Raw genomic sequence first — 13116 nt, 5'->3', positions numbered from 1 at the left:
TACATGAATCATGGTTAGATTTTCATCTTTATTCTCAATAGTCCTTATATGTTGAATGCTTGAATCTAAAAAAAAGTCATGTTAATAGAATATGTTCAAATATACATATAGAATTCAAATATCCATATAAATACATACTTTTTTAACCAAGCAAATGATTAATGTTTAGAAACATAGTTCATATATCTTAAAATGTTTAACTGATAGTAATGTAGAAATACTTAGATTCTAGGAAGGCTACATGTGACCTAAAATGAAGTCAGGGGCATAAGATCATTCTGATTTATCTGTATTTGTATGAATAGTTTGGCAGTATATATAAATGAATTTGATAGAACTGCCATTCATTACAGGAGCCTGAAGTATAATTCCTATTGATTTATCACCTTGTGTTTATCAGTCATCTGTGTAGGAGTGTTCTGTTAATTATAAAAGATATAGAAATTATAAGTATAGAGTTAATCTATTTTTATGTTAATGAAGCTTTTTGAATTATTTTATGGGACCTTAAGAATGAAATCTCTTTGTTTACATAGAGGGAAACCCTATGTAATTTATTGACAGTTGTTTTTATTCAAAACTTTCAAATTGTATTCAACTACGGAGAAATTCTACAGAGCTAATGGATGAAATCATAGCATCACTTTTTGAGTTTTGGTGCAATATACTTCACATGTATTACCACCTTTAATTATCAAAATACAATTGTGAAGTAGATGTTATCTCATGAGAGTCATGCCAGGCTCAGAAAGGGTAAGGAACCCACCCAAGGTCACACAGCTTCTACATAGCTGAGCTGGATTTGAATCTGGGTTTCCCTGTTTTGGAGATTCTTACTCTTTATACTGTTCAACACTGCTTATGGTTGTATAGCCTTTAGCAGATGCAAGTCATACACTGTCTTATATCTTAGTGTTTAATATCTATTGAAAAGTTAGGTAAGTGAGAAACTTTATGTCACTAAGAATGACAACTTGTTATGAAAATACTGTCAGTATACCATCAGGTTAAAAGTATGTGTCCTTTCATTTAAAAATTGCTTTGCTAAAGACAGTATTAATGTTAAGAATATAATTGTTTAAGGACTACTCATTTATTTACTAAGAATTACTCATTTATTTAAAAAAAAGATACTTCACTTTGCTCAAGAAAGGTTTTCTAAGGTAGTAATTCTTAACATTCTTCCCCTCAGCAGCACACCACACTCCCATGGCTGTTATGAAGTTCAGAGATCTCTCATTTGAGGATTGCTTGGCTAGGGGATATATTTTATGATGGCTTTTGTTATATAGATACATTTGATGAAGGAAATCTTTTTAGAATTTAAAAAGAATTCTTGGTAGTAACAGGAGTAGGTTTTTGAAAAACAGTATTTTAGTAGCATTAAGCCCTATCACAGAAAACAGTCTTTACTTTAGCAACCTGGAATAATAATGACTAGATTACTGAGTCAGTGCATACTGTACCATGATCAGCTCACAAACAGGCAGCTGTAGATAATCAGCCCAACACAACATCTTGGCAAATTGATTCTTTAGAAGGATTTCAGAATGTGTTGGCATAAATGCCAGACTGTGAAGGAATGATTGAACCACATGGGGTGGAATTTATCAATAGCAGCAGTCCGTTCTTCTGAACAGAACATGTGCCAAGCACCAGCTTGTAATCACAAACATCATCTGCTGCATATTGAAGAGGAAAACAGCATGGCTGTACTCAAGATCTTATGGTAGTTTATAATTAATCACAACATTGTTTAGCAACTTGTAGTGTATTCAGATTGCTTCATTCTTGATCTCAATAGCCATTATTTGCTCCAGTGTTTCTTTCTCCCTTCTTCCCTTTCCTCCTCCTTTTCTTCTTCATGTTCATTAAACAGATATTTATTGAATCTCTTCTATTTGCATGACCCTAAGCTAAGTACAATGGGAAGCAAAATGATAAAACAGAGATAAAACCTGGGCCATTCACCCCACATAATCCAGTATAAAGATCGTAATCCAGTATGGAAGAGACATCAGCTACGTAACCTGTAAAACAAATTAGCCATCAGTGAGAACATAAGAGAAGTATGAAACTGACACCATCATTCCGATGAGAGAATATCTTCTTTTGGGAACAGGGGCGACCTCATAGGACAGGAACATTATACGAGACAGAAATGTAAAAATATGAGGCTTCTTTGTGTAAAACAGGCGACCCAAAGATTGTTGAAGCCACGTGTGTTAGAGAAGAAGTAGTGTGAGATAAGTCTTGAAAGGCAGGAGTGTGCCTTTCATGAAGTAGACCCTGATGGGTCTGTTATCAAAAGTTTTGAGCAGGTCAGTGAAGAAAGTGATCAGTGTTATGCTTTAGTAGACAGGATGGAAGCAATGTGGAGAGGCTGGATTGATTCAGTAGAGACGGGAGATGTGGAGACCATACACAAACAAGGCATTGTTATTGAATACATAACGTGTGAGTTAGTATTAGTCAGGGTTTTCCAAAGAAATAGAACCAATAGGACATCTATGTCTATATCTATATCTGTATCTATATCTATATTTATATCTAATATGTATATGTATATAATATATATATATATCCTATGAGATTTATTTATTGTGGGGAATGGGCTCACATGATAATGGAGGCTGAGAAGACAGTCTACTCTGCCCTTGGCAAGCTGGAGACCCAGGAGAGCTGATGGTGAAAGTCCCAGTGAGAGGGCAGGAGAAAACCAATGTCCCAGCTCTATAATAGGCAGGCTGAGAGAACAGACCTTCCCTTCTTCCTCTTTTTGTTGTATTTTAGGTCCTCATGGATTGGATGAGGCCCATCCACATTGGGGAGGGCAATCTGCTTTACTCAGTCTACCTATTCAAATGTTAGTCTTATCCAGATACCCTCATAGACATATCCAGAAGTAATGTTTAATCAAATATCTGGGCACCCTGTAACCCAGTAAAGCTGACACACAAATTAACCATTACGCATAGTGTATGCCTGGAAGTATACTATCTCTAATCTTCATATTAGCAAGATTGAATAACATGCACAAGACCTCATGGCAGCTGAGCGGAGGAGCTGGAATTTCAACGGCGGCCTGCACAACTACTGTCCACTGCCAAGTAGTCTCACCAAGGACACAGATGAGAGCCCCCAGATGAGAGCCCAGCAGGGCGGTAGAGAGCTGGGGAGGGCACGTATGCAAAAGCAAGAGAAGTTTTTCTGACATTTTGTGGAAAGAAGTCAGGTATATATACATTAATTTTCATTAGAATTTGGCAACTCATTGGATATGGAAATTAGGAAGAGGGAATGAATAGCCAAATGCCACATTTTTTTTATCCTGACTTAATGTGAAATTAGGTACCATAGGGTTTGGGGTGAGAAATGACGACTTCTCTTTTATATGACCTTAAGCTGGCATACCCTTTCTGGGTTCTTCCCTATTCCTCAGTCTGATAATACTTTACATGTACCTCTGTCAGAGCCCTTAGACTTTTGTGGTGCAACTCGTTTTGTTTCTGTGTGTGATTCCCTTCCCACTCATATTATGAGTTCTTGCAGGGCAGGGCCTCTTCATGTTTCTGTACCTAGCAAAAAGTAGGCTGATGGTCGGTGCTTCAAGTATGCTAAGTGAGCTAGGGAATACTTGGTCTGAGAGGCTGCAGAGAACAATGGAAGTCCAAGGAGGAGGAAGAAGGAGGGAGTGTTTGAAATGGATGTTGTTGAGAATGTAATTGAGAGCCAACTCGAGATGAATAGTGCTCCTCAGGTAGCATGGAGGGCCTGACTCACAGAAACCCTTAATTTGCCATGAAACCAGGTCTATTTTCCTAATTATTTGTAAACAATGTTCAACTCCCTGGATATAGGATTGGAGAAGAGAACAGATTGAAATGAATGATTTGAGATAGATAACTCGAGAGTAAAGAATGGCAGTAGTGGCAAGTGAGGCCATAAGAAAGATAAGAGAAAAAAAAAGATTGAGGGATTGAGTCATGATGAACACAGAGAATGTGTATTCCTGTAGCTTGAAAGTGCTTTAGTTTTGTCACTCATACTATTCATAATTGTTGTTTTTTTTTTTTTTTTTTTTGCGGTACGCGGGCCTCTCACTGATGTGGCCTTTCCCATTGTGGAGCACAGGCTCCGAACGCGCAGGCTCAGCGGCCATCGCTCATGGGCCTAGCCACTCTGCAGCATGTGGGAACTTCCTGGACTGGGGCGCGAACCCGTGTCCCCTGCATCGGCAAGCGGACTCTCAACCACTGAGCCACCAGGGAAGCCCTGATTTTCTTTTTATGCTAAGGAAAATCAGCTCATTTAAGTATACATATAAAATTTCTTGTCATTTATGGCATGAACAGAAGTTAGCTCAAGTCCTAGCTCTACATACTTGTGACCTTTGGAAAGTTACCTGATCTCTATCTACTTCTTTCCTCAATAATATTACCTGTTCTTTCTTACTTGGTAGCACTCTTATGATGATGAAAAATGGTTCATAAGGCATGAAGAGGTATCAAAATATTAGAAAATTCATTGAGATTTGAACAGATACCTAATACTCTTGGTGTTATGGACTGAATGTTTGTGTCTCCCCAAAATTCATATGTTGAAGCCCTAATGCCCAAAGTGATGGTGTTTGGAGATGGAGCTTTTGGGAGATAATTGGTTTAGATGAGGTCATGAGAGTGAAACCCTCTCATGAAGAAGAAAACAGACCTCTCCCTCCCCCCTCCCCCCTCCTCCCTCCCTTTCTCCCTCCCTCCCTTTCTCCCTCCCTCCCTTTCTCCCTCCCTCCCTTTTTCCCTCCCTCCCTCCCTCCCTCCTTCCCTCCCTCCCTCCCTCTCTCCCTTTCTCCCTGCCTCCCTCCCTCCATTATTCCTTGGCTTATGGCTACATCAATTCAGTATCTGCATTCATGGTCACATTGCCTTCTCCCATTCTGTCCTGAATCTCCCTCTGCCTCCCTCTTATAGGGATACATGTGATTGCATTTAGGGCCAACCCAGATAATCCAGGATAATCTTCCCACATCAAAAATCCTTAACTTAATCACATCTGCACAGTCTTTTTTTTTGACATCTAAGGTAACATGAACAAGTTCCAGGGATTAGCAGGTATGTATCTTTTGAGGGGCCATTATTCAGCCTTCCATAGTCTTGCTCAAAGTTTATCAATTTTATTGATATCTTCAAAGAGCCAGATTTTGGTTTCATTAATTTTTTTCCTCAATTGTCTCCTTATCTATTTAGTGGATTTCCATTCTGATCTTTATTATTTTATCTTGTGCTTTTTTGAGGTTTCCTTTGTCACTCTAATTCTGGTTTTGTAAGGTGGAAGCCAAGGTCATTGCTATAAATTTTCCTGTTATACTTTAGCTCCATTCCACAAATTTTCATATGATGCATTTTCATATTCTTTCAGTTCAGAATACTTTCTCATTTCCCATTCTTTCTTTGATCCATGGAAATACGTTATTCCATATCTGATCTGGAGGGAATTTTCCAGTTATCTTTCAGTTTATTGATTTGTATATTAATTTTATTATGATCAAAGAACATTCTTTATATGACTTGAATCCTTTTAAATTAATTGAGGCTAGATTTAGCGCTCAGAATATAATATCATCTATCTCAGTAAATGTTCCAAGACATTTACCATGCCTTTACTCATGGAAGGAACGTTTGGTCTGTAGGGTATTGTCTAAGTGTCAGGTCAAGTTTGTTGATCGTACTGTTGATGTCTTCTGTATCTTAGCTGATTATCAGCCTACTTTTACTATTACTCGGAAAGAGGTGATGAAATATCCAAGTATAATTGTGGGTTTTTCTATTTTCCCTTGCAGTTGTGTTTTTTGTTTCACATATTTTGAAGCTTTTATTAGGTGCAGAGACATTTAGGATTGTTATATCCTCTTGCTGAATTAATCCCTTCATCATTACAAGTTGTACTTTCTTGCCTTTTTGCATGCCTCGTATTTTATATGGTATGCCAGACATTAAAAATTTTATCTTACTGTTGAACTTAGTTGTGGGATGCTATTCAGTTACTTGGAAGCATTTGGGTCTTTCATTTAAACTGTTTAGATGGTGCCCAAGCAATGTTTAATCCAGGACTAAATTTATACCATTACTGAGGTAAAAACCCTTCTGAATATTCTTCCTTATGCTCTAGGTTTTTCACTCTCAGGCCTGTGTAAATTCCTGGGGTTCATTTCTTTCATCCTTTGCTGTGGCTCCTTCCCCTGACTGGTTAGTTTCCTCACACACAACCACTGATCAGTATTCAACTGAAAAGTCAAGGAGCCCTGCAGATCTCCAGTGTCCTCTCCATGAGTCTCTCTCCTCTCCAGCACACTGCCCTGTGAACTCTAGCCACCTGGATCCTGAGCTGCATCTTTTCAACTCAAGGAGACCACCAGTATCTACCTGCTTTCCCCTCCCTGTGCCATAGCCTGGATGCTTTTTTCCAGGCTTAGGCTGGGGCATTTGGAGGATTCATCTCATTTGCTTCCTGAATATCAGGGGTCACTATTCTTTGTCCTATTGTCATGAGAACTACTGTTTCATGCATTTTTGCCTGACTTTTTAGTTGTTTCGTGTTGGAGGTAAATCTGATAACTGTTACTCCATCTTGGCTGGAAGTGGAAGTCAAGAGCTGGACTTTTATACAAAGTGTGTTCTAGTACATTTTTAATCATACCTGGAGAAACTTTTGTAGACTCAGCTTCCTCACAGACATCCTGTCCACAGGAGTGGTTGCACTTGTTGCACTGTCCTTTTCAGCCCTGCCACCAGAGCCACCAGAGCACCTGCCACACCTGGACAACCGTTGTGAAAGTTACTTAGTATGAGGTGTCCAGAATGACAGAAAAGATGAACCCATTTGGAGTTTTTGCCTCTATTGTTTTATCATGTGTTATATTTTGAGCTCTGCATTTCCATTCTACTTTTGTTATCCAGAGGTTTTAGTTTTTATTGTGTGGGAATTTCTGTATTTCAAAGACACATGTTTTGTTAAAAATAAGGTGTGAAATGGTTGTATACATAAAAATATTTTTAATTACAAAAATCAAAAGAAATGTAATTAGAGCATGACATTTTAAATTTTCACTTATGAACATTCAACCAATTCATGTATTTGAATTTGTCTTTGCCTCATAGCTTCTGTGATATTAAGATTAATAGTTTGCATTTGTTAAGTTAGTTTTACTGCCTAATAAAGCTAGGTTTATGATTTTAATAAAAGGAAATTTTTTACTTTTGTTCATGTATAATCAGATATGCAGCTGCTGTGACCAAAATTTACCTTTAAAAAAACAATCCAGTCTTATAAAGGAACTACCGTTGTTTATTTTTTACAGGAAATCCAAAAGAAAGTCCAAATCCTAGATTAGTTTCTGCTGTACAGCAAAATGAATCAGTTACACATATACATATATCCACTCTTTTTTAGATTCTTTTCCCATATGGGTCATTACAGAGTATTGAGAAGAGTTCCCTCTACTATTCAGTAGGTCCTTCTTAGTTATCTATTTTTTTTTTTTTTTTTTTTTTTTGCGGTACGTGGGCCTCTCACTGTTGTGGCCTCTCCCGTTGCGGAGCACAGGCTCCGGACGCGCAGGCTCAGCGGCCATGGCTCACGGGCCCAGCTGCTCCGCGGCTTGTGGGACCTTCCCGGACCAGGGCACGAACCCGTGTCCCCTGCATCGGCAGGCGGACTCTCAACCACTGCGCCACCAGGGAAGCCCCCTAGTTATCTATTTTATATATAGTAGTGTGTATATGTCAATCCCAATCTCCCAGTATATCCCTCCCCTCCCCCACTGCTTTCCCCCTGGTAACCATAAGTTTGTTTTCTACATCTGAGACTGTATTTCTGTTTTGTAAATTAGTTCATTTGTACCATTTTCTTTTAGATTGCACATATAAGTGATATCATAAGATATTTGTGTTTCTCTGTCTCACTTACTTCACTCAGTATGACAATCTCTAGGTCCATCCATGTTGCTGCAAATGTCATTATTTCATTCTGTTTTATGGCTGAGTAATATTCCATTGTATATATGTACCACATCTTCTTTATCCATTCCTCTGTCAGTGAACATTTAGGTTGCTTCCATGTCCTGGCTATTGTAAATAGTGCTGCAGTTAACATTGGGGTGCATGTGTGTTTTCAAATTATGGTTTTCTCCAGATATATGCCCAGGAGTGGGATTGCAGGATCATATGGTAGCTCTATTTTTAGTTTTTTAAGGAAGCTCCATACTATTCTCCATAATGGTTGTACCAATTTACATTGCCACCAACAGCATAGGAGGGCTCCCTTTTCTCCACACCCTCTCCAGCATTTATTGTTTGTAGATTTTTTGATGTTGGCCATTCTGACCGGTGTGAGGTGATACTTCATTGTAGTTTTGATTTTGCATTTCTCTAATAATTAGTGATGTTGAGCATCTTTTCATGTGCTTTTTGGCCATCTGTATGTCTTTGGAGAAATGTCTATTTAGATCTTCCGCCCACTTTTTGATGAGTTGTTTGGGTTTTTTTTGATATTGAGCTGCATGAGCTATTTGTATATTTTGGAGATTAAACCCTTGTAAGCTGCTTCTTTTGCAAATATCTTCTCTCATTATGTGGGTTGCCTTTTCATTTTGTTTATGGTTTCCTTTGCTGTGCTAAAGCTTTTAAGTTTAATCAGGTCCCATTTGTTATTTTTATTTTTATTACTCTAGAAGGTGGATTAAAAAAGAACTTGCTGCAATTTATGTCAAAGAGTGTCCTGCCTATGTTTTCCTCTAAGAGTTTTATAATATCTGGCCTTACATTTAGGTCTTTAATCCATTTTGACTTTATTTTGTGTACAGTGTTAGGGAGTGTTCTAATTTCACTCTTTTACAGGTAGCTATCCAGTTTTCCCAGCACCACTGATTGAAAAGACTTGTCTTTTCTCCATTGTATATTCTTGCCTCCTTTATCATAGACTAGGTGACCATAGGTGCTTGGATTTTTCTGTGGACTTTCTGTCCTGTTCCACTGATATATATTTCAGTTTTTGTGCCAGTTCCATACTGTTTTGCCTACTGTAGCTTTGTAGTGTAGTCTGAAGTCAGGGAGCCTGATTCCTCCAGCTCCTTTTTTCAAAGCCCAGATTTTTTAAAACTAGGAAATAAATATGTGATGTTTATGTGATAATCGGATAAATATGTCATGTTTATGTGATAATATATCTCTTGATATTTTGGCATGTCAAACTTTAATCCAAATTTGTCATAATTTTCTCTTTGTTTTTCTGCCCTCCAAAATCAGTATTACCTAATCTGTCTGTCAAACCATGGAACAGTTTAATAGTGAAAGTAGATACAGCTATCCAAAGATTATGTTAGATTTCTTGCAGAAGGCCAGTTTGTCATCTGTGGAGTTTCTTAAAAGCTAAAAAAGGGTTTGGGTGTTTTTTGTTTTGTTTTGTTTTGTTACAACATCATAGATGTCATTTTAAAATTTTTCCATGGTATATAAGGTAAATTATCATCTTTTATTTGAATTTTTTTGATTTTGGAAATAGGTAGATGTTTATATGATGCTGTGCACATTTCTTATTTTGTGGCTCATTCATAGATATCTAAATTTGCAGATGAGTCTGCTTATCTTTCGGAGAACTGACCCAGATATATTTCAATATTGTCACAAAGTCTACCTATTTCATATAATCTTTCTGATATACTAGGTTTTAATACCGCTTTACTTGAATCTAAAACATTTTGACATTTATAATACTCTCAGCCTGCTTTCTAAATGGGTGTGTCCAGTCTTAGCATTTAGAGACAAAATTGTTTGCAGTAAATCAAGTCTTCATGTGATTGTAATCATACCTGTGTAGAGATGAATATCCTCACCCCAGTAATGTTCAGTTCTCATTAATCCCCTGGCTTAACATCCTGTATTAACTTTTATTGCTGAGACAATAGCACGTTCTAGTCCATATCCCATTTCTGTGAACTGGAATATTAGATTTCCAAAAGATTCTGAAATGGTGAAATTTCCTCAGAATTTAATTTACTGGACTTGGTTTAGGGTTCACTAATGAAAATTGCCTCCAGGAAAAATGCTGCTAATGAAGCAGTTAACATCCCAGTGATCCCAGGCTATACCATAGGTCCTAGGAGTCAACTCTGGTCTCATAAGGACACTATATAGAATGCCTCTTAAGGCTAAGGTGAAGGCGTAATAAGCGCTTCTGAGAATAGAAGGGGCACTTTAGGTAATTATGCTCAGACAACAGGCATCAATTGGTTAGTCATCTTAAGGCCTCAGTGGTTCAGATCTACAGCTTTTCAGAATTGGTCTAGAGTTCTGATATAGGGACCAAGGGATCTGCACCATTTTGAAAGCCCATTTATATTTTGAAATGATCATTGAATACCTCTTAGGGAACTATTAAAAATATCTAGAAATATCATACATATATGCCTATATAAAATAGACATTAAATTTCATCTTCTTTTTACCTTTTGGGTAATTTTTATTAATAATATCCATTGCAGTCATAACCAAGTCTGATATCACCCCCAAATTCCTTAACTTGAATTAAATATATTGGAACGAATATTGTTACTTTAGCCAAATAAATTGTAATGAATCCTGTTACTTGTTTCATTGTTTTTAATGAATGCCATTCTTTCAGTTGATTAAAGCAATTTTTCCAGTGACTTTGTAAATAGTCCCACATTGAATGGATTTTAAATAGTAATTAATTGCCCAGGAAGCAGAAGAACAAAGAGTGGTTAATACAGCTCATAGGGATTTAAGGAAGAATAATTTGTGACAGTTAACAGTTATGTAGATCTTTCTAGTATCCATAAATCGCTTTAACTTGAATTCTCTCATGTTGACTTTATAGTTTTAACTCAAATATGTACTGTTTTTAAAAATATATTGTGCCCAGGTTTCTATAAAAATACATATGTTCTATTTTTAAATGTCCAGTCATGTTGATTTCACAGAGATTTGGGGAAATTTATCCTAATGGGAATAATTACTCTGGGAGCTAAAAATAATAGACATGTCCTTCTTTTTCTTTCTTTTTTATAAAAGCTGGACCTGTGATCTGCAGAATGCTGAGTTATCCCCCAACTCGCCGAGCTTTAATTGTGGGTTGTGGCCTACAAATGTTCCAACAGCTCTCAGGCATTAACACCATCATGTATGTATTTCTTTCTGGCTTTTTACTGAAAAGATTGTGAAGGAATTATTTTATATGGAAAAAAAAGAGTAGGACTCTTGGTGATTTGTTTTTATTAAATGTGTAGAGTTCTCCTTTTGGAAGATACTTAACCTTACAATTTTTTAAATCCTGTAAAATTGTAACTAGAAGGAAGTGACATTTTGTTTGTTGTAATTATTGACTTTATTTGATTTCACAAAATTTCTCTTTTATGCCATCCAATATGTCCTTATATTCTGAGCTACTGAATATATCATTTTCATAAGCTATTCCTTGATTCACATTAAAAGGTGAAACAAAAGGAAATCACCTGGCATTATTAGAAATTAATGGACACACAGATAACTAGTTCATTTCCTTTTAGGGCAGTCAGTTACAATGCAATGTGATAATAACATTAATAGAAGTATGTTTTTTACAACCAGGGTACGGTGGGCCAGGGATCGAGTGGGAGCAGAGAAGTAGGGAAGACACACAAGTTCCCTGTTTTCTAGTTTTCAGACTAATTCCCAAAGTTATATGTGTGTTGTGGGTGGAGCAGGGTGAATAGTGGGGGGTTCTACCACATTTCATTCATTCAATATTAAACCCATTTTTGATGGTCTATTTTGTACTAGATACATAGCAGTGAATAAAGTAGACATGGTCCTTGGCCCAACAGAGCATACTGGCTGGTGGAGGAAACAACACATTAAATAAACTCACAGTTTAATACAGAATTTCAAATTTTCATAAGGTCTGTGTAGGACTATATCAATGGGGGACTTTTAAGATCCTAGGTGATAGAATGTGGGTTAGAGAAAAGCCAAGATTTTTGCTGAGAATCTGTTTGTTGGGTGAAAAGCTCCTAAATCTTAGAAGCTTTCCCCCACTACCTGTTGGTTAAAGTTATTCATTAGAAAAATACAAATTATGTAAAATTAAAACTTACCTAGTAAACCATTTGTATTTGGGACTCTTGATATTTTCCTTTAAAATTACTTGGGTTATAATGAATTATTCCATGGTAATTTGAGAAGAGTGAATTAGTTAAAATAATGGCTAGGGCCCAGTGACCAATTAGATTAAATTGTAATTTGCTAAGAAACTCCATCTTGAATACATCCACGCTGTTTGTGAATTTGACTTTGATGGTAATTCTTGTTGGACTTCAGCTTCCTGGACTACATTTTTAATATTGGTTCTCTCCTCCTTCCCTCTAACATTTATTTTCACTTTTTCCTCACCTTTATCAGCTCTATTTAGGCCCATCTGTTGATATGGTGCCCAGCATTTTTGTTTCTGGATGTTGCACACCGTGACTTTTCTGAGGCACGTCCACTGTCCTCAGTGTGGTGATGATATGGAATTGTAACAAGGTAGCACCAAGCTTTCAAATAATGCAATGCAGTAATAACCCTATGTGAAAATCTAATTTATCAACCTAAATTAAAATATGCCCTATTTCTGAAAATATTTTTTGTTTGTTCTACTTAATAAACTGTAGAAGTTGAAATGTTTTTATGAAATCCATCTTTCACCCTAGGTTTGTGTGAACCTGAAATATGAGGTATTTTGAATTCTATTTTTTGCCAAGAAAAGTTCATAGAAAGATCATATGGGAAAATACTGAAAGAGAAATCATCCTTACAATTGTATTATGTAATCTTACCATGTTTAGTTTTCTTTTTTCTCCCTCATGGGATCTTTATTTCTATCTCCGTGAATTATTTAATGTTCTGTCTCAGTTAAGGAAATAGATTTACTTCTTGGAATATTTAGTTTTTTCATTCTCTACTGTGAAAAAAAAATATATGTGGTGTGAGTGTATTTAAGTATCTTTTATTTGTATAACTTATGTTTATATCCTAACCCATACCTTATCATCCTCTTCTATCCTATCGTGCATAGGACTTCTAAGAC

At 36.7% G+C, this 13116-nt stretch overlaps 1 protein-coding gene across 2 annotated transcripts in view; it reads left to right on the top strand.

The window, feature by feature from the left end:
• The window catches only part of SLC2A13 (solute carrier family 2 member 13), a 426384-nt gene that overhangs the window by 190900 nt on the left and 222368 nt on the right, over positions 1 to 13116 (top strand). For both annotated transcript variants that reach the window (XM_067696180.1, XM_067696181.1), the window contains exon 4: positions 11085 to 11193. In XM_067696180.1, coding sequence (XP_067552281.1) covers positions 11085 to 11193 — 109 coding nt within the window. The remainder of the gene's footprint in view (positions 1 to 11084; positions 11194 to 13116) is intronic.

The sequence above is a fragment of the Pseudorca crassidens genome, chromosome 11 (assembly GCF_039906515.1).
Source record: "Pseudorca crassidens isolate mPseCra1 chromosome 11, mPseCra1.hap1, whole genome shotgun sequence".
Classification (NCBI taxonomy): Eukaryota; Metazoa; Chordata; class Mammalia; order Artiodactyla; family Delphinidae; genus Pseudorca; species Pseudorca crassidens.
Note: the sequence above shows the minus strand (reverse complement) of the source record. Positions and strands in the feature narration are given on the sequence as shown.